The sequence below is a fragment of the Labrus mixtus genome, chromosome 15 (genome assembly GCF_963584025.1).
Source record: "Labrus mixtus chromosome 15, fLabMix1.1, whole genome shotgun sequence".
Classification (NCBI taxonomy): Eukaryota; Metazoa; Chordata; class Actinopteri; order Labriformes; family Labridae; genus Labrus; species Labrus mixtus.
The window spans coordinates 6,081,363-6,104,361 of NC_083626.1; the positions used below are offsets into that span (position 1 = coordinate 6,081,363).

General features: G+C 39.2%; 1 protein-coding gene and 1 long non-coding RNA gene across 2 annotated transcripts; one reads left to right on the forward strand and one right to left on the reverse strand.

Moving 5' to 3' along the window:
• Window positions 1-1,044: 1,044 nt before the first annotated feature.
• On the reverse strand, window positions 1,045-16,748 carry clcnk (chloride channel K). Its single transcript, XM_061058378.1, has 19 exons — window positions 16,459-16,748; window positions 15,183-15,314; window positions 14,976-15,104; window positions 13,538-13,677; window positions 13,343-13,420; window positions 11,701-11,776; window positions 11,120-11,245; window positions 10,246-10,330; window positions 9,871-9,972; window positions 9,063-9,147; window positions 7,638-7,784; window positions 6,855-6,924; window positions 6,595-6,705; window positions 5,872-6,088; window positions 2,974-3,107; window positions 2,495-2,565; window positions 1,982-2,062; window positions 1,665-1,751; window positions 1,045-1,416 (listed from the first exon to the last, which is right to left on the reverse strand). The coding sequence occupies exons 1-19, from the start codon at window positions 16,607-16,609 to the stop codon at window positions 1,378-1,380; spliced, it is 2,061 nt and encodes a 686-aa protein (XP_060914361.1). The 5' UTR covers window positions 16,610-16,748; the 3' UTR covers window positions 1,045-1,377.
• Window positions 9,916-11,288, forward strand: LOC132990236 (uncharacterized). The gene is made up of 3 exons (XR_009676024.1): window positions 9,916-10,067; window positions 10,192-10,285; window positions 11,094-11,288. It is a non-coding gene; the product is annotated as an uncharacterized LOC132990236 (long non-coding RNA).
• Window positions 16,749-22,999: the final 6,251 nt, after the last annotated feature.

The window sequence follows — 22,999 nt, forward strand, 5'->3', positions numbered from 1 at the left end:
GTGATGGTGTTTCAACTTGATGTCTTCAATATAAAGGTGTCAGACACTGACTTTTGGTCTAAAACCGTTTTCACATATGCACTCCTGAAAAATTGTACAGAATTGCAGGAGTCTGGTTTATGATGCTAAAATGAGAATATTGGCCTTTATATCAATGCTATGTGTAGTTCAACGTATTCACACAATATCAACAAAAGAGTGGAGAAGAACATACTGACCAACAGAAAACATAATGCAGACGTTTCATTACAAGCACAAAGATTGCAACAGTCGCATGCATACAATCTAAAAAGTCGTTCACTGATTGCAGGCCATCAAAGTCATCACCCCCTCCCACTCCCTCAAGGTGATTCTTCTGATGCATTCTCACATCAGCTCACTTGGACTTTCTGCAGAAAAAAATACTAGGGAGCTGTCAGGAGAAGCTCTGGATAAAGTCTGGGTGAAAAACCTCCCGCATTGTTCTTTTTTACATCATGTTGTGACTTAGGAGACCCCCTCCCCGCTCCCCTCCTTTCAGACATGCATAGTCTCCTGATTTGAGGTGCATGTGTGAACAAATAGAGATAGAAATTCTCTAGAAATGTCCAGGAATGCATGTGTGAAAACAGCTTATGAAGCATGTTTGAGCCTCTAAGTGAAGCATAAACGAACTACAGGAAGCGACGTCTTACCAGTGGTAATACAGAGCTCAGAACAACAAACCCAGAGGGAGTTTAACTTCACTTTTTTTTAATGACCTGACTTATTGATATATTTAGTAAGGATATATTTGATATCTGCATTGTAGTATAAATGTTTAAAATGTCACATATAGCTTTACTTCCACCTAAGAGACAGGCCAGTTTGCCTATGCCTGGAACAAGGTAACCTAGGAAGCCCCCTCTCCCCCCCCCTTGGAAGAGGGGGTGGGGGGTCTTCCTAGGTTCCTTGTCTTTAATATCTTATCTGAAGGACATTTTTTGTATTTAAAAAATCAGTGTTTAACCTGTGCTCCGCTTTGTAGTAGTTCAGTCGTTTGAACTGTTTGACAAGCTTTTGATTTGGTCCTGTTTTGTTTTTGTTTTCATCCTGTCTGGATATCATTCTTCACAATCGTAAAAACGTCGTAACCAAGTGCAGATCGGTGAATGAGATAGGGAAGATAATTTGTAATCTCCTCTGTGGAAAAGATCCTGCTAATTATCATAATAATCTCTGACAAATGTTTATTGTAGGAGTCTTCAGCTGATGGCCGTTGTGTTTATGTGCAAACATGGTTATGCTTGGGCAGTGAAGAAGCCGTATCATTATTAGATGCAAGCTAATCCGACAGAGATGGATCCATGGTTGCTTAAAAAGGTCAAGGCATGGGCTTATTTCCTGTGAGCCTTCTGCTTAGATTTCTTTGGCTAAGTCCTCTAATATTCCCGTCATCTGGAGGAGGAGGAGAGAAGAGAGAGACACTGCTTTGAATCTTTAAGTAGTCATTTTGCCTCCCACAGTCTGCATAATGTTAACAGATCTGCAGGGACGTGGTCCTGTTTGTAAAGTGCATTTGGATGAGACTAAAGCCACATAGGGGAATACAACTCAATCAAGCTGAACAAAATAAGAAAACATTGCAGATGATATTTGTAAGTATTTGTGAGTGAATACACACACTACATGCACACACTTGTTACCTTTGGCCATGTGATGACCCCGACCAGCTTCCCCATGTCTGCCACAAACAAGGTGTGAGCTCCGAGGAGGTTCAGGATGCTGTGGGCCTCGGAGGACACAAAGGAAAGTGGATTTGAAGGAACTGATTTTGAAGCAGTTACCTAACATTTAATTTGCCTTTCCCCCCTCACTGTGCCTGTTTGCTGTTTGATGCTCAGTAAGAAGTGTAACAAAGGTTTTCAGAGCTTGTTGCTATGCCTACCTCTATTATTATTATTATTATTATTATTAGTGTTTTTAATTGATTTTTTTTGGATTAATCCAAAAGTCTTCTTACATCCTGAACGGTATTTTGAGGTGACAGCAGGACGGATGTCGGGTGAATGCTGCAGACCTCATCCAGGTGTTTCTCTGGAGTCTGAACAGAACAGAATAAACATTATTTTATTGTTGTACAGCAGCTTTCAGTACTATAAAACAAATTACAGATGAGTTTTTTGGTCTGAATCAACAAAACTGAACTGAATACATGCTCATCGTTTCTCTATTGTACTGTATCCTCAGACATCACTTCAATAAAATAACGCTGTTTTCTAAAAGCATTTTAGATTTTCATCTCTTCTCTCTTTTCTTTGTTGTCATTGAATGGGCTTTTACATGAGCCGGAGTCCTGTCTGTACAGCCTGCTCCCTCTATTTTGTGTTTCTGTTTAACATTCAGTCAATGTCAAAAGGATTGTAAAGACATGACCAGTTTTTCAAAGGAATGATCAGGCAGTTCTCTCCTCTACTTTCTCCTGAAGCCTGTAGCTATACCTGTCTGACTCCATCCTGGTTCTTTTTTTTTTTACCTCGGTCCTCCAGTGACGCAGGGATGTCATCAGCTCTGATCGGAGAACAAACCCCAGCAGAACCTTCGACTCTTCAACAGAAGGGAGGAGAGGAAATCAATTTTTCTTTGCCTCAATTGGCGCTACAGTTTAGATCGTGGCGTGCGGCTCTCCAGTGGGCTGTGAGTCGCCGATTTTCAGACAGAAAAATTCATCCATGTGATTACTGTAAGACTCAGCTGGCCATTTGACCATATTCTCACACTTGTCCGCTCCTTATTGAGGCACTTTCACACCGCTGAACTGCTGCAATTTGAAACAGTTTTCATCATTTCTCTCATCATTTTCCTCTCTAATGTTCTGAGTCTTTGTGGGGTTATGACTGAGCGTAGGACCAGCATGTGTCTGAGGAAGTCTCAAGGATCCTGCTGTCACAACATATGTTATTCACAGAAGACTTGGGTTAGAATTCAAATATCGAATATCTTTAGTCTGCATACCGTGTGAGTCCACCACAGGGATTTGTGCATCCGTGCAGGTGTTGACAACATGCAGAACCTCCACTGGCTCTGCTGCTTTTTGAAGCTGCACAGGATTCACTCTCAAAACCTGACTGATGGATGTGAAGGGAAGCCTGCACAGGAAATAAATCATGTCACTAAAAAAAAAGGCAGTAGGTAAATCTACTATGAGGAGATTTAAGATGATTATGACACAGTTTTGATTGAATTCTAATGGCACTATATGGCAAATAAAAGCAAGAAAAGACTATCACTTAAAGGATTGACTATATCTATGTAGTAAGATGATTAAAAGCACTCGTTGACGAGCCTTTCTTTACATTTTTTAAATCAAAGATGACAGTAAGAAGTACAAAGAGAGTTAATTGTGGATCATCTTTGGGGAAAACTAAGCAGTCATGTACAGGACTGAAAAAAAAGAAAAAAACAGCAAACACTTTTGACCATAAGAAAATGTAATTGGCATGGATAGACCACAGGGAAGAGAAACAACACAGTAATGATAAACCAGTGTCTACCAAGCTTTTTCCTGTTGTTGACTGATAATTAGAAAGACACATCACTGGTGAATATCTCTATCTACTGAGCTGAATCTAACTGCAGTTGGAAGATATAAATTGTTATGAACGGCTACAGGATAGTATCAGAAAAGAGGAAAATCTGCAAAATATTTGACTGCAGAACAAAAGAAAAATGAATTGTCAGTGAGAGACCACAGGTAAGAGACACCGTCTGTCAACAATTTGAATTCTGTGTTTTTTCACAGAAGCTTGAAACAGAATAAATCTTGGGCTACTTTTTTTTTATCAAGTACAAAGTATTTTCTGTTGTTAGCCGTCTGGTTCAATATTTCAGAATTCAAACACCCCTTTGTATGGAGGTTAAAGCATTTTCAAAAGTATTGCCTGCTTTTCAGGATTCACAAAACTTGAATCAGAGTGGCAACACAAAATGTTTGTTCTCATGGTGTTTAAGAAAAGTGAGAAGACAGCAGCTCCTGTTGTTAACACATTTACATGGTAGAGCCTCAAACCAGCACTAGAAACCGCTTGTTATTCCAAAGACCCTCAGGAATAACATTTTCAAGTAGTTCAAGATAGTAGGAAGACAATGAGAAGAATCCCTAAGGAGTCTGTCGGAGGAATACTCAAAGCCATATCAGCCTGACTGCTGTCAACAATGAGCCGTGGGAAATGAGGATTTCTCTCTATTATTGGGGGATGACTTCCTCGTGGTGAGGAACCGATAAGGAATAAAGAAAAATGTAAGGGGATGCTGAATACGATCACCAAGGCAGCATGGAGAAAAAGTTATTGTTCACAGCACAGGTTCACTCTATGTTTCTTAGTAATAAGTAAATGTGTCCTGATGTTTTTTTTTATCAAAGATTATTTGTTTTGGATAAACTGTTCTAAATCGAAAAGTGAGTGAGAAAATTAGATGTATGAGAACATAACCAGAAACTATTCTAAATGCAAATGTTGAGAGGAAATGGGTGATTTGAGATGAGGTTTGAGGATGGATGATTGAGTCCTTCACACCAGGGGGACGCAGCATTTCTTGACTCGCTTGCTGAGATTTTTTAGCCGTTAAAAATCACAAAATCCAAACATTCATCTCCATGTTTCAATCATGATTTAGGAACACTAGCTGTGCTCAGTTCAGACAATCAGACAAAAATCAAGCAGAAGTAGAGAGTGCACACTGCACACAGGAAACAATATGGTTTTATTTTTTTTAATTTATTTTTTATTTTATTTTTTAATTTTATTTAATTTTATTTTTTTATTAGGTGTTAATAAAATGTTATTATTGCTCCCTGCTTGCCTGTTTTGTCTTTGTCTATGCTGTGCATCGTATCGTCGTGTCTCCCCTGTCTCCTACATACTTTTGCTCTTGTCATGTCCCTTACTCTATACAGACAAGCAGGAACTTTGGTAACCAATAAAAATGTTTCCAAGTCATGAGACTTATATGGGGGAAACAATATGGGGAAACAATATGGTTTTAAATGTATTGAACTGAAAACGGCTCAGTTGAATGCTGAATGTGCTTTCATATGCTAAACTAAAATGACAAGTTTCGCTAGAGGACGCATGTGCAGCAAGAAAGAATCCATTTATAAAGAGTAATTCAAGATACAGCCAATAAAAGATAACAGGAATTCTGTCAGAGTTTTAGCTGTTGTAAACTGCAGTTTTGACGTGGTGGTACTTTTGATAGACAGTAAAGACAGTCCATTTATTTAGCGACGGTCAACATGGCTGAAAGTTAATTATCTTGAACTCCAGACATTTATCCAGTTCAGGCATATGTGTCCAAGACCCTTACAATTGATTTTACAATCTATGGAAAAGATAAGTTTTGCCTGGACAATTTTTTTGAAAAGTCTCATGACTTGGAAACATTTTTATTGGTTACCAAAGTTCCTGCTTTTCTGTATTCAAGAGTATTTCAAAGGTTCAGTATTATGTGTCATAATGTAAGAATTCGGGTTTAAAAGAGCACCAAAGTCTGCTGTTATTTCAAAATAAAACATGAACATTTTTTATATGAAGGCTCTTATTATTGGTCATGTATTATCTTCTGCAGCAGGGGCGTGTGCAGACTTTTTTGATTGGGGTGGCCCAACTGGGGCGCTGACTTCTGCAGGGGTGGCCTGATGTGTGATGTTCGCACAAACACACACAAATGAAAATCAGTTATTTACACTTTCTAACCTGACAACATTAGCTGAATTTTTTAATGACACAAAAAAGAAGATTTATGTTCAAAGTCATAATTTAGGGTATAAAATTATGACTTTGAACCCCCCCCCCCCCCAGGAATCCCTCTGGACCCGCCCCTGTTGTGCAGTCTGACTCTGTATTTACTCACCGGGGAAATGCTTTCTTCAGAGAGCGCAGGTGTGGGAGCTTTTTGCTGATAGAGATTGCATCATAGAAAGATGGGCGTTGCCCCGAGCGAGCCAGGGCATTGGCCAGCACGGTGGCGAGGAGGATGGGAACGGCGTGGCTGAACTGGCCAGTTAACTCTACAGCCAGGAGAGCTGGAGACAGGCTGTGTGTGACAGCCCCGGAGAGGGCTGCTGCACCTACAAAACAAAAACACTACAGGTACAAATACTGACATAGACTACATTGTGATTGTCACATTTTGTTCATCTTTACCAATATCTAATCAAACATGATATACTTTTATAAGGCCACCTCTTATCTGATGCTGCTTGATCAGTATACTACAATACTTCTGGAATAAATCTAGTTTCATATAAAGCAACGTTTTAGTGTGATATCAATTTCACATGTTCTTTAAGAGATGTTTTACATTCTGACACAAAACAATACTTTCTATTTCTGCTGAAAACATCTTGCATATAAAAATAATCCATTTCTAGAATTTATTCATTTTGCTTTGCAACAACATTGTGGGTAAATGGTACAAAAAACACCAGAAGTTTTACAAAATCTTTCGCTGTTTTGTTCATCATTTTGAGAACAGGCTGAGGTTCATGGAAGAGGGATGTTAACATTGAAATACAGGCAAGCCTGAAGGCGTGTCGTCAATTAATCAACACTTAAGTGTTATTGATCTGTTTACCAGCGAGTGCGTAGCCCCCAGGATTTATAGAAGCCCAATGTTGATCTGTAGTCACTCCAGGGGAACAAACATAAGCTACTCCTTCTCCAAGCAAACGACCCAAAGCTGCACCTGGGGAACAAAAACTTTAAAAAATCAATTTACCTGTGATCAGCAGTTTATCTACATAACAGTGACAGGATGTAAGACTAGTTTCTCACAATTTAATCTAATCTGTCACCCGGGTGTTTTGCAAAATGTAGTCATTGCCCTCCACTTACCGTAAATAAACACTGGCATGAAGTATCCAGCTGGCAGAGGCAGAGTGCAGGCGAGGACTAACATCCACATCTCAGGAGCAACACAAACACACACACACACACACACACACACACACACACACACACACACACACACACAGACACACACACACACACACACACACACACACACACACACACACACACACACACACACACACACACACTGTTAAATCTCAGCCAAAACAGCTCTACCGGCACATGCAGCACAGTATGAGTCAATCTGTTCACACAGAAGGGTTTGCAATGTTCTCAAGTCAAATCTGCGAAAATAAATATTGAATCATGCCAATTTAAATGACCATGTGCATGCTGTAATGTGAGAAAAGAACACATTCATGAAGAGTGAATCTCACTGAGAAGAAGGTGAGCTCATTGCATTTCAGATTATAAACTTTCACAGGTGTGAGGATGAATGAACCCTAACCCTCCAATTGGACTACAAATGTGTCTAACAGATGTGTGTGGGGAGATCTCAAGGCATGCAAATGACTTCTACCGGCAGCGTTGCCATGAGAGAGAGCATCAGATATCACAAAACATTTCATCCTCAAAGGTTAAACAGTCTTTAGCTCGCTTTCTCTACATTGAAAATGTAAATTACTGTACGTCAATTATGGGCGGCTGGGACACAAAGGAACAAGAGGAGTGGGAGCCTGAGCTGGGTGCCGTGTTACCATTCAGGCCGGTTATCGGTGCACGGATAAGAGAGTCCATAATTAGCAGCTTCCATTGTGTGTATACCTTCATGAGCAGAAAGACAGCCAGAGACAGGTAGACAGGACTCCCTGATGAGCTCCACTCTAACAAAGGCTGAACAGATGCATTGTGGGATAGTGAGATCCACTGCCTGTCATCCAATAAGGAGGTGAGAAGCTTCTTCATGGAGAGCTGTGAACAGGATTACTGAGACTCAGATTACTGCAGCAATACAAGAAAAACTAACAGCAAAGGATCAACACACGATGGGGAAAAGGCTCGCATTGTTTTATTTATTTCCTTTTTCTCAACAAATCTCATGAACAGACAAAACAACATGTCGGTCTGTGTTTTTCTGAATGCTCCTGCCTCGTTGTGGCTCTGAATTCTTTCCTACTTATTATGTAAATCTTGAGTGACGGGTCATGTTCAATTTTGAACAAAACTGAGTCACGCTGTCAGCATTCTCGCAGCTGTGATTCAGCACATGCTCACAAGGCTTATCTTTAACATTTTATCTTAGTATGTCGGCATGCAAATTAGCATGCTAATGAGCTCTGACAAAGACAAAGGTTGAGGCCGATCAATCTCGAGTATATTCATTTTCTTGTGATATACATCCAAAAAGCTATTCTGCCAGCACGGCTGAATGTCAAGCAGCAGCCGCCGGCCTTTTAGCCCATTCAGGGAGACAGCTCGAGCTGCACTGATTTCTCCCTCTGCTCTGTCATTGCTTTGCTGTCCAGATGCTCAATACTCAATTTCTGCAGGTCAAATAAATCTGCCAGGTGTTATGATGTCAGAGCCTTTAGATGCCAAACTCAAACTATGTTCTGCTGCTGCAATAAATATTTCAAACAGTGTTGAGGATGACTGAAGTTGTATTCACAGTTTGGTTGTTTCGTCATGTTTGCTTTTCATTCATGGCCAAACTAGGATGTAGACCAGGGACGTTCTAGCCTTAAGGCGGGGTCGGCTTTATAATAAGGAATATCCTTTTCACTTATATGTTGAGTATCAACTTCATTATTTTTGTGAGTTGGAAAACTTGAGTTGAGATGACGTAAACACAAAATACTGAATAATCACAACATTTACGCTAACTTCTAACTTCACCATCAGAGATAATGAGAGGTTCTTGCTGTGTTTCTTGTGTACTCTAGAAGAGTCTTGTTTTTATTTAGATAAGAGAGCCTTGTTGTCTGGCTAGTAACTTTTTGTTTTTTGTCCCCTCTTATTGAAACGCTTGCGATTTTAGTGCCTGCCTCTTGGATGACTTTCAGATACCCGGGGTCTGCAATTGCATCCCACTTTCCCAAACCCTTACATTGTGAGACTTACATTTTAATGATGATCAACTTAAGAGACAAATTGTATTTCTCCTACGTTACACATACATCAGCTATATACTTTAAAGAAATATATCTACAAAAAACGTATGGCATAGCCTACAGCTCTGTTCATTCTCACCTCAGATGTCATGTAGTGACCAGCAGAGTTTGGAAATGTCACACATGCCAGGAGAAAGACCACCATGCCGGAGTAAAGACCCTTCCTGCAGAGGAGAATTCACATATTTGGACAGCATCACAATGATGTTTTCATTTAGTTCATCCTTCTATCTAATATCTATACCATTTATACTATAAGGGGTCATGGGGTAAGGTTTACGGGGGAAGACTGGAGTCTATCCCAGCTGTCATTGAGTGAGAGGCAGGGTTCACTGAGGTCAGTAGTCAATCACAAGGCTGATATAGGAGACTAAACATCCACTCCCAGACTCACACCTAAAAGAAATACAGAGTCACTAATTAACCTAAAAAGTATGTCTTTAGAGTTTAGGAAGAAGCTGGAAGTAATTTTTTTTGAGTTTTAAGTTTTATTTCCAGGTTAAAATTGTAAAAGTCTTAATCAGCTGATTGCTTTCTTTCACCTGCGGAGAACAATAGCAATAGACCTACTCTTTCATTCTTCCAGACAGCCTGTTTTCAGTGTTCTGCTCTACTTATACCTGCCTCTACTCTAACAGAGAAAGCCATCAAATGAGAGATATGATTGCTCTGGCCTTCCATTTAAATGTGTTTGGAAAGGCGCCGCACTCTCATTAATCATATTTTGTGCTATAAATGATCTATTTTAAAGTTGTTTATGTTGTTGCACAGCATGAGGATGTTGAATGGATAATCCTCCTCTCAGAGGAGACACACTCTGTTTATCGCGTCAGCCCGCGTTACACGGCAGATGACTCATCCTGCATCACTTTGCAGAGAGCTCTCACTCTGTCGTCAGCATCCTGATGAGGAACGTGTTTGTTTTGGTGAGTTTCAAGATCCACCGGTGGAGGAAGAGGAAGAAACAGCTCACAGCTCCACACAGCAGCCTGTAAACAGACAAGTGATCACTCAGACAAAGAAGCTTATTTTAATCAGCGTTAGACTGCAGGAAGTCATCAGACATGGGGAAGTGATGGTGAAGGTGAGCCGGAGGCCAAGAAGTTATTGTTATGATTGCTGATTAGAATAGAGAGGTGACACGGCAGAACTACTCAAAGACTGGTATTACTTTGCATACTAAATATCAGTCTTTATTTGAAAAACAGAAAACAAGAAGAAGACTGGTGCGGCCGTGAAGATGAGGACATTAATTATCTCACCCCAGCAGAGCAAACAGAAGAATCTCCAGCGGGTGGAAAGGTGAGGACGTGGGGAAATTAGTTTTAAACATCGCCTGAAGAGTCTCTGTGGACACAGAACAAATCAATTTTTTATTGTTATTATTAAATTTTTTTTTTTTTCCTCCTCGTTTTATTGCTTTAAGGCTTTACTGAAACTTTCAGTCTGTCAGCTTAAATGTTTCTGCTTATTTTTGCTTAAATGCTGATGCTTCCAGGTAATGTCATGGCAGGTGATTTGAATCTGTCAGTATCACTCACAAGTCAAAAAGAACATTTTGTTACAAGACATTGTTTTTGTAGTAGTAAATATTTATTTTGGTCCATGACCACAAAGCATAAAACATACACGAACAATAATAAAAAAACAAACAAACAAAGTAACCTGATTTTACAAAACAGTTGTCAGTTAACCAAATCAAAACAATAAAAGGAAAAAAATTAATAAATGAAAAGCTTCCATAAATGATTAATTAAAGTCAGACTATAGTTAGAAACTATTATATGCTTTCTATACGTTTATATTCCATATTTCATAGAGCAACAATATTACCAGATGAATATACATTATACTCCAGGCTCCCTCTATACACAGTGTTATACATTTACTATGTTGTTGTACTTTGTTGAGCCTGTCTAGATGACATTATAAAGAGTACAGTCTAGACTGGTCAACTCACATGGACGGCTCTTTTATAAAGCTGTCTATGGAGTGGTAAAATGTGCAGCACACATTAACTGTTCATAAAAGCTAGGTTCAGAGTGTTCGATTGCTTTATCACTAATAATATTCCAATTATTTATATTAAAGGTTTTGTTTTTTTACACAGGTGCTCTGATAGGGGGTCGCCATTACCTAAATCTCCGCTCCACACTGAGAACAGGCGGAAGGTCAGCGCCCCGCAGGCAGCAGAGAAGAAACATGGGAAGTAATGCCTCAGGGTGAAGTGAGAGCTCATCACCTCCACACTGAACAAAACTCCTACAGAGGAGAGAGGGTGGGAAAGAGTGAGCAAGTTGTTTGGACCAACAGATTATGACAGCAGGAAGACTTATTAAGATATATTATTTTGTCTGCATGTTTATGGATGCTATTTAGAGGTAGGCATATTTTAAGAGTAAATTAATGTCCTTTGTATTTTAGGATCATGGCGTTTTTATGTGAGAACAAACGGGGCTAAAACCTTGGATATGTTAACCCCCAACAAGGATGCAAAAAAATGAAATAAACATTGAGATGAGAGCATCATCTGGAGGAGATGGGATCAAAGATGAGGAGGAGAGAGATAAGGATGTATAAACATGAAGGAGGTGCAGTAGAAGTCGGAGGGAGCATGAAAGGAAAGAGGGAAATCAAAGGGGGAAATGCATCGTAGTGACAGCAGATGTTTCATAAAGACTGATTCTTAAAGCTGAAGACATTCTGTCTCTCTTTACCGCTGACGGGAGCTCCGAAGCAACTGGCGACCCCGACTGCAGCCGCTACAACCAGCATCTCTTTGTCAGCCTTATCCTAAAAGACAAATATGTTATTATAATGTGCTGCCGCTTTTCACATATTTATATCCCAGTGAAAGTGAAAATAACATGCATAATGGATTTCATTCTTAATGCTCTACACCTGGGGGGAAATTCCCATGACGAGCCTTTTTCTCCTGTTTCTGACAAATATAAATCCACTGTATCTGTTTTTAATGAAGATGCAAAATAATATATAACTATGACTTCCACAATGACATTTACCTCTACCATGAGGGACCATGTCTGTTTTCTGATACATATTTATAAAGTAGAATAAGATGGCATTTTTTAAAAATCGTTGTCTTCACATTTCCTAAAAGCTTTATCGGAAAATGTTTTAACTTCTCTTTGGCTACTCCACATCATTTGACATTAAGTCACCTGACTGAGTTAAATGGGGAATGTTTAATAAGCAGCTTCATACTGACACAGTCAGAAAGCATGTAGCATTAACATTAGCATCCTGACAAAAGAAACAGTGAAAATCTGCTGATGTGTCCTCACTCTCAGTGTATGACTGATTGAAACATTGAATTGTAAAAGTTTATAAAATGTGAAACAGCGTGCACATTAATATTTAAAGTGCAGCACCTTTTTGAAAAGTTTTCAGATGTGCCTCTCTCCTGAAAGCTACTCCTGACTGAAGGTGTACCTGCTGCTGGTTTCTAACCGCATGTAATGGTCTTCACCAGCAGATGGAGGCGGAAACACCTTTCAAATTGGACACATTTTCTTTGTGCCAAGAATAAGGGAGGGTGCGTTGGCAATCTTAAAGGAAAGTCTAACAACATTTTTAGGGGCAGATTCAGGAAGCTCATTTCCTGACACAGCATGGGGACTCATTTGGAAAAAGAACATCCAAAAAAAACAAAAAAAGATTAACATCAATAACATACTCACTTTTCTTTCCTTGTGTGAAAAAATTCCATCCTCGGGAAAGTGATTTTTCAAACACTTGCGATTATTAAATCATAGTCCTGAGCTAATGGAGCTTATAATGAAGTGAATTAAGCAGGTTTGTAAATTGGTATGAAAATTAGAAAGACCTCGAGCTAAAGTTATTTGACAAAACTGATATTATTTTTGGGCCTTTTTGCCTTTGCATAACAGCTGAGGATAGACAGGAAATGTGGGGAGGAGAAAGAGGGGGATGACATGGAGTAAAGAGCCGAGGTCGGGGTCAGACCCTCTAGGCTCTCCGGTGACCCAAAACAGATATTTTCAAGGTTAAACTTTGAGTTTTGTTTTCATGCAACATTTTGAATGTGAATCCAACATTCACTCTCCTAACTCTGTTTAAATCTTTCCTAGGGCGTAAAAATATATTGAGCTGCTCAATGCTATATTCAGGTATGTGTTTCCTATTTTTGTCAGTCTACAATCTGGAAGTGTACCGTGAGTTTAGGATATCAGAGTTCAAAGGCTAGACAAACCAAAATATAGAGCTAAAAATATCTAGAAAGCTCCTCGGAGTGAGAGGAACTGCTGTGTTATTTTGTGGTGAATATTGGAATGTGGATACATTTGTGAGGTTTGACATACCTCACAATGTTTTTACCTTCTTGTTGGCTTGTATGAGAGTGCAGAGGTTGCTCAGGTACGCACCGATCATGGTGGAAAGATGCACAAATGGACCCTGATGTTCAGAGAAAAAAAACACAAACTGTGTCCATAACTCATATCAAAACAGACTTCTTACTTTCATATTCTGAGTGAAAAACAAACCAAACAGGAAGACTGCAGCCACTCTCACCACTTTGCCGAGGAAAACAGTGCTGCCAGCCGACAGCGTGCAGATGAGGCCGAGCAACTTGGCAAACATATTAGTGAGAGACAAGTAATGAGGCATTTCAACGCCCGACAGCATGGTCCTCACCTCCGGGATCCCCGAGCCTGAGGAGAGTGAGGCATGATTCAGTTCTGATTAGAATTTTTATTGTTTTCATAAATAATCACACAGTGTTCATGCTGGAGGAGGCTACTTAATGGAACTGGAGCTCTCATCAATGAAAACAAATTTCCCCTTTAAGGATTCCTTTTTTTTTTTTGCAGAAGAGGGGGAGAGTAAGGTCCCCTCTGAAAGAAAGATCGGAGCTCTCCTCAGTCATATCATATACTTTAAAGACATTCTGTGAGCCTGATAAAATCAGAGTTGACTTTTTCTCAATGCCATTTAGCTTGGAGAGATAGTAACCGAGAAAAAAAAAATCAGGATATCCTGCTCTTCATCTAATCTTTTCCCAGAAACCACATCTGACACTGAAGAGGAAACCCTCCTGATGATTCTGTATTTTGTAGCGTGCTATAAAATGACAATGTAGCCTCAAAAAGTTATGTAAGATAGCTAAATGTCCATAATATCCTTAATCCATAGTATCCATAAGAGTGAATACCATAAAAAATGAATGAATGTCACGAGGATGAGTGACTCATATCCAAGATCCAAAAAGATAGGAGAGCTTTTTATTTTAAAATATCAACTTAGATTTGTCCATCAGGAATATTTTTGACTGATATCTACTTAAAAGTCTCATAATGCTGGAGGAGAAACATGGCATGTCTTCATCAAAGGCAAGGAAGTCTTAATAAACGTCTCCACTCTTGTGTTCAGTCTACTCACAGAAATGGGAACAGACCTCATTTAGGGAAAATGAGAAATGTGCTTTCTGCCCCCAAACCTCCCAAACAATCTCTCACAAGATCCAGACTAGATAAGTAGAGTTCAAAACGAAATATAGAATTTATTTGACCTGTGCAGCCAAGAATGCCTGACACGGCCTCGGCTCAAGGCTCAGAGAAGGTGAACAGCTATTCATGAGAATATTAAACTGATCGTAACGCTGTGTAGATCCACACAGTCATCATGCTGAGCCAAACGTTCATTGCTAGAGATTAGAAATCACCTGATCTTCCTCCAATCAGTTTATGGATGAAGCAACATGGCACTTAAGAAACAGTCGATGTAGAGATAGTAAACCTTGAGGACCTATCTCTGTTTGACGCTCTGCCAACTCCTGAAGATAATATCTAACTCTTAAGCGACTACAGTAGCTTTTATAATTAATTTATCAAGGGATTTAATAGCAAGAAAAGTCAGTAAACTTAATAAAGGCAGAACCATTCTAACTTTCATGATAGCAAACTTAAGTTACAAACTTTATTTTATTTGGTATAACTGTTGCTGGACTGACCTGTGGAGAAAGGACAGATGTTGTGTGAGAAGGATGATGCAACGGCACAGAGGCATGCTGGGTAAAGTGTCCAGCAGAGGAATTGCAGCAGACTGTTTCCGTCCAGTTTCACATATAACCACTGGTGAGCTACAAGGGGAGTGAGAGAGACACATTAACAATCTGAGTTCTGTGTGTGTGTGTGTGTGTGTGTGTGTGTCTTAGTACTTTTGAGCAGCTTTGTTACACTGAGGTCGATGAAGAAGCTGAGGGTGGCAGACAGAATGCCCAGAGCAGCATAACAGTACCACTCCATCCCACACACTGATCCCAGACAACAGCTCAACTTCCACAGACACTCTGTGGACACAAACATGAAGGTGAGACACTCTACTCTGTGGACACAAACATGAAGGTGAGACACTCTGTGGACATAAAAGTTAAATTTGTGGTCAAGGCCGCCCATAAGGGGGGATAAAGGGGAAAGCTTCCTGGGGCCCGGTCGCATGGGGAGGGCCCATGGAGTTTACCAAAACAAATTTCCATCCAACAGTGACCACATTTTATATTACATCTAAATACTCACTATTCATTCTCAAAGCAACAAAAAACACATTTTATTTATTGTTGCTTCAGTAAAATGCCCCCTGTTTCAAAATGTACATATTTACATGTACATATGTACATATTCTTAAAATTATGTCAATTTGTTCTTGAGCTACAAACAAAAACCAATGCACTTTTGATACAACAGTCTTGTCCTGCGTCTGCAGATTCTCAATTGTTATGCAAAATATGTCAATAGAGATTAGATCCAATGTTATGGGGAAGAAGTATTTCAAGGATGTCCATGTGAAATGTGGTCAGATGCAAATGGTTAACAACACTGACTGAATGAGAAACGATAGAAATGACCTTGTAACTGAAGCACATATGGGGCAGAATGTGGTAATACAGCAAACAGAATTAATAATTTAACATACTTATATGCATGAAGTGTAAATAAAGTAAAACATCTTCAACAGTCAGTTTTGAGGAAACAGAGTTTTTTTATGCAGGTTGTTCATTTGTCTATGTCTTTACACATAGAATAGAATAGAATAGAATAGAATAGAATAGAATAGACTTTATTGTCATTGCACAGAGTACAACAAAATTTACTGTGCTATGCCTGAAATATAAAAATATAAATAGAATAAAAACAAATATATACATATACACACATGTATATATATACCTACACAAGTACAGTAGAAAATATCCAAACACACACACACCCAATCATCATTAGTTTGTAATTAAATGTGTAAACAAGGCACGATCACATTGCTCGTGTCGTCCTTGAACTTTTATCTTTGACTTCTCAGATTAAAGCTGCACATTAATAAAGTTCATGAATGATATCACATCCATAATGCAGATTGACTTTCAAACACGCTCCTCTCTGATGCATCGATCAGGCCGCTATAGATCACATCTGAATGATTTTCCACTTGAATCTAACCTTTGACTGTTGCCCGCGTCTGTCGGCATGGTTTCCATCGATCAGGAAGGAGCAGGGTCTTATTATGGGATGTCTCTGATTGATTTTCTCTCTCCCAGTCCTCGTTCTTTTCCGTGGCCTCACTCCCAGGAGACTCATCCAGACTCTTCATTTCGGTCTGAGCTGTTTTGTTTTTTTAAATATGATAACACTGATAACATTGATAACACTCAAAAGACACTGCAGAACAATGACTGGCTGATTTTTTTAGAAGATATTGCAAAATCCACAAAGAAGACAGGTAGCCTTACCTTCTATAGCTGCATCTGTCTGTGTTACAGGTGAGTTTGCACCACCATTGACTTCTGTTAAGTTATTAGCATAGTGCAGTCATGGTTGAAGGGTAGCTAATATTAACTCTTTGGAGAACATAGTGAAGTGCCCTTCATCTGTCTTTGGAGCAGGATTTCAGTATAAGAGATTTTATTTTCATGCTACTCAGCTTTTATTACATTTTTGTTGATTTTATCAGCTCTGCTGCAATTCATCTTATAATACCTGTTCCCATAGTGTAATCAATTTAATAAAAACTCCTACACCTGGTACATGATTACTTGATTATCACGATTTAATATTTTTGAGATATATTTTTGGAAAAAATTCTAGACTTGATATGTTAAGATGTGTTGTCTAATTGTCCCAAAGGTTTAATTTATTTCTGTTTTCCTGAAATGATTTGGCACATGTCTACAAACCTCTCAGCCCTGGAGATGCATTTTCTAATAGAGCTCACAAATTCAGAAAACAATTCAATTAACTTTCAAAAGTCTGAAACGCATCCAAACTTTTTAGTTGGTTTATCAAATTGAAAAGATGTTTAAGTTATAATAATGCAAAACAGCATCAACAAAGCACAGGAGGAATACTGAAAGTAAAATGAATGAGAAACAAAGTCAGTAAGAAATGAAATGGAAAGGTAGAGATAAAATATGGAAAATGTTTTATGCATCTGACTAAATCTATCCAATCAGAGTTATTACCTTCTGTGTGACATTTTTAGATGTAAGCTTTGCCTTTGATCGCTCAAGGTCAAGGTAATCATTGTTAAAATCACTCACACACACACACACACACACACACACACACACACACACACACACACACACACACACACACACACACACACACACACACACACACACACACACACACACACACACACACACATAATTGAGCTCTTAGTTAATGTTTATTTTCTGCAGTTCCAGCTGCCCTCCAGTCTTTCAATTACAATCTGTTATTTCAGAGATTTAAAAATCAGTATGCAGTGAGTGTCAGTCACTCACACACATTTACACTGTGGAAATACACACTGCTTTTCTCTGTATAAAAACATGTTTCCATGGGAACAGCACACCAAGGCGGCCAGAGAACCAGACAGGACGTAACTTTACCTCATACTCTTATAAACAGTCATCAGAGCCTGCGGAGAAACTTCTCAGATAAGAAAAAAATTAATTACTTTAACAGTTTCTAGATCCCCAAGCTGAATATTAATACATTTCCAAATAACACACAAACGCAATGTCTCTGTTTTCTTCAAGGGAACATTTTATTTTCTTCACATGCAGGGCAGTGCTACATTCATATGAAATACAAATGTTATTTTAGATTAAATATTAAAGGAACATGTAACTCTGACACCTAGTGTTTAAAATGGGTACTGCAGTCAAAATTCAAAAAGCCTAACCAGATAATAATAATTACAGAAAAACCCTAAATAAACCCTTTTCAGTTACCAGTTTGTGTCTCTCAAACTCTCTTCAGCTGTGACAGGATGTCAAAACTTCCACGTTTCATATAATTGACAACTTCTTAAAGGAACAGTATGTAACTCTGACACCTAATGTTTAAAATGGGTACTGCAGTCCAAATTCAAAACATTGGAGAGAGCTGTCTCCCCCCGCACCTTCCCGTCTAGAGTCAGCTTCAGTGTTTAGCCAGCTCTGCATGCTGAAGCATTTTGGGTAAAATCTGTTATATCTGAACCAGTTTGCTTGTCCACTTTCATCACTGCAACACCTGTTGGTTCGCTGTTTGCCTGACAGTTCGAGGAGCGTCCAAAACGGCCATGTGGTGTTACCCTAAAACCGCCTCCCTCCTCTGGTCACAACAAAAACAGACCATTCAGGATGAGAATCTAAACTTAGAAGGAGGGACATACTGGCTGCTGCGTTGTGGCCAGCACTTCAACCGAGCATGTTTCTTTAATGTCTGATGATATGGTAAGGTCTGTTTATGGTTGTAGATATATTACATGATGATCCTTTACTGTAATATTAATTGTTTTTTATAAATATAATAAATCAAACATGTCTTTATTATAAGTAGAAGACAGAATGTCATGTTGGCATATAATTATGTGCAGGAAAGTTTCATAAATGGATTTTTCAAGAGAAGCTTTCAATGCATGAAGCTTCATAAAGGTCAGAGAACTAAATGGATGGATCTCCAGACTTTGTGACTTGTTAGTCAGAAATATCTGCATAACTACATTTACAGTTATACAACTCAAAATAAATAAATGTATTCAAATATATGTAAATAAATGGTTAGCTGCATCGAGGTGACCTTCCAGCTCAGACACAGAAACAGTCTCTGTGATTTGTTTCTCTGTCTGCAACATAATGTAGCAGCTGTGGGACACAATGTGTGTGTGTGTGTGTTTCAGTATATTATGTAGGTGGTTAGGAATGCCCACACAAACACACACTCATATAGAGGGGACTCAATGTCAATGAAAGTACAACATGGATCAGTGACAGCTGGATCTCATTCACCGAGTGACGTCCTTCCTCCCCGTCATCATCCTTGTTTTGTTTTTTCTATAAACATAATTCCTGTGATTCTTTCCTGCTCGTTCCCATAACTTATTTTTAGCAAAAATTGTATTTTATGTATTTTACATGGACTCTCATATTTGTCTTGTTTCATAACATTTTAAATCATGCTTTACTTTATCACAGAATAAACATTATCCTGAAACCTCATACTAAAACGTTTACACTCTTCTTGAATATCCCTCATAAATTAAGGTGGTGATCAAACTGGTTTTTAGCCTGTTCTGCTGTCCTCTGTGATATTTATTCACAGATCTGATTTCTTGTAATCAACAGAAACACATCTCTTTGTCTGCTTATTTTGTTTTTATGTTAAATACTTTGATCGGTTTCAGACTTGTATAAGAGAATACAAGTTTATTTTCGATCAATTTGTATCTTTATTTGACTTTGACTTTATTAAGGCTATTTTCATTTCATTTTTTAATTCAGTGAGCTCTAACAACATGAGAGTCATCTTAATTTAAGCTCCAAAATCCTTTTGTTAGACTATAACAAAGCTCTTTCATCTTTTACTGAAAATACAGCTTTTCCCATAGGCTGTACTGTATATAAACATGGACATTGCCTCGGTGATGTCACCAATTGGTTTTTGAAGCACACTTTTTAACGCCATCGGTTGCAGACGCCATATTGCAAATGTTGTCTCAAAGTAGCGTTGGTCAAACTATAGTAACAGGCAAAGAGCTGGAGCAGAGGCGGGCTTTAAGCCTCCTGATGAACAGCTATAACGAGCTCGCCTGTCAGTCAGAACAGTCACACACTTCATTATTAATATATCTTATCCTTCTTAAAATCACAACAGATGAGTTATAAAAAATAAAACACACTCCAGACAGTGTGTGGCGATAAATAAATGAGCTATTTAGACCAAATTAATCTTTTGCACCAGACGGTAAACATGTTTGTTTCTGCTGTCAAAATTGGCTCTGTTGAATGGGTGTGTATGTGACTTCCTGGGCTTTGGCAGCAAGCCTCAAATGGACACTCTAGGAATTGCAGTTTTGTGCACTTCTGCATTGGCTTCAGTTTACAACACTAGAGGTTTCTGCTTTGCTTTTACACAATAATGTGCTATTTTCTGAAGAGAACAAAAATGTCCTTTTTTTTGTCCCTCCATCATCTCAGTATCTCCATCCCATCACAACCCCTCCCGACATCCTGTCATTTATGTCCAGCTATCATCATGTCACCCATTTGTGCTCATCCCACTCCCCACTGGTTCCCTGCACAAATCCCTCACTGCGGATCCATAATTTATTTATTCAAGACACGTAAGCTGGAGGAATAAAGCTGCCTACATTTTCTTCATTGAAAAGGAAGACAATCTTGATAATGAGTTTTAAGACGATAAATCAAGGGGTGATGTTTAACTTTCACATTATTCCATTTGAATGTTAAAAACCCAGGGAAGGGAAACTATCCAGAATATCCCCGTAGCATCACATGAACCTTCAAATGTACTGTGATGCCCCTTAATGGCTGAACTGACAGATCATGAAATATCTCATTTAGAATAAAATGACAGCGAAAAACACATCAGTATTCTCGTTGTTACTGGGGCGGGGGAACAGGTCAGTGTGTTGTCTGTGAGGGAGGTGGTGAGTTGCTGGGCTAGATTTAGACCTTCAGCAGGGAGCTGGGCTCAATGCACTGATAAGACTGAGAGCACATAGCACTGTGTGGTTGTGCGCTGTCATTTGGAAAACTGGGTAACCTTTCAAACACAGCTTCAAAACAAAAGATGGCAACCTTTGTCTGTTCACTGGAAACTGTCTTGAATTACAATTTAAGGATGTCCGCAATGGCTGGTAGCCTACTTTATGTTTGGGGTTAAGGTTGTAGTTCAGTAAATATGTTATATGTCACATACCGGTCATGTGATAATAATAGGCAACATACTGTTTACTGAAAACACAAAACAGACCTCAAATATGTCAAAGAGCCCATACATGGGTGGTAATGGATGAGCTGTCAGACTTCAGAGGAGAGCTGAGTGCGTTCTAATCATGACGGGCTGCATGTGCAATGCTCAGATATTTATAGCGACAAAGCAATGTCACTACTAAACCCCCTGCACCGGCTGACGGCTTTGTTTTGAAGCACATTCTTTCCATCTTTGTTTTGCTCTCAACTTATCCTGTGAGATAAGAAACAAGCCGCCACCCGCCCGCCCGCCCGTCCATTTTCACTTTTCAACTCACGTTCCTCTCCCCTTTCAACTCAGCAGGAGAAAACCTCATTTTCCAGAGAATTCTTTTGTGTGAATGTGTTCAGATGTTTAGTGTGCTCATTGAATAAGCAGGTATGGGATTCAGCTGAAAATTGGAGAGACAGAAAACTATTATAAACCATGCTGTGAAAAAACTGGACGATATGCCTTTTAATAGGAAACTTATGTGGATCCAATTTCAGATGGCACTTTAATTAAAGAAAATTTGAAATGAAATCAAAGTAGCCTTTATCACTTTGACATTATGCCTCCGACAGACAATCTTATATGGTTAACAAAGCGTTTTGTAACTCACCATGAAAGACAAATCGAGATTATTTAAAGTTTTCCTCTGACTCCAAATGCAACACATGTTGGTTCACCGTTTGCCTGACAAACCTGGCAAAAAACGGCCGTGTGGCGGTACCCTTAAAACCGCTCCAAACTAAAACGTTAAACATAGGCTAATGTTTGAAGCTATGCTCATTTAAAAAAAACACGACTGTAGTGGGTGGAGCCTGGAAACTGTCACTCAAAACTTGATCACCACCAAGTTGCAAATTGGGTGTTGAAAAATGTAGCGGTGGTGATGAAAACTGCAGTTCCACCACCGTCCACTTGAGGCTGCATAAGCCTCATTAACACCCATATTAAAATGCCCATTGTGACAGCATAAATAAACTTGTTTACAGCCTGGTACAAACAAGGATTTTGGCCTGAGTTGCTCATGTCTCTATTGGCACATACTGTATGAAGGGTGACATTTTTATAACTCCGTTTTGATGACATTAAGGCTAAGAGTGATGCATAATAGAGTCCTGGATGATCTGACCGACAGGCAAGTGCGTTGTAGCTGTTTGCTAAGAGGCTAAAGGTCCGTCTCAGCGTCCTTCTCTTTGCCTGGTGCTACAGCTGAAAGTCGATGTGAGTCAGCATTTCCAACATGGCGACTGCCATCATTTGGCTTCAAAACTAAGCTTCAGAGAAGAGTCAGTGACATTACTGAGATCACGTCCATGTTTTATAAAGACCACTCAGATTTTTGTGAATGCTTAATGAGATGCTAAACTTTGATGTCACATGACCTGTTTTACAACTTCTAAAAGATACAAAAAAAAACAGGAAATTAACAGACTGGTCGGGCACTTAGGTACAGGGAGAACTATCAGAGGAGCTATTTCAGGGATCATGAGTCTGCAATGACAACTGCTCCCCTCCTCCCCTTGCTCTTTCTCTGCCTCTCTCTCTCTTTTTTAAACCCCTCTCTCTCCCCTGATCTTCACACAACGGCCTTCAATGCCCAGAGCTTTTTCCAACCACAGAACTTTCTCTCCAAAACTTTGCCCGTCTCATGATAAATATAGAACACTGTTACCCTTTCCCAATGAGCTGTGACACACGTGCACATCGCCCACCCACTCAGGGGACCTAAAGGGTGTATATAAGGGTG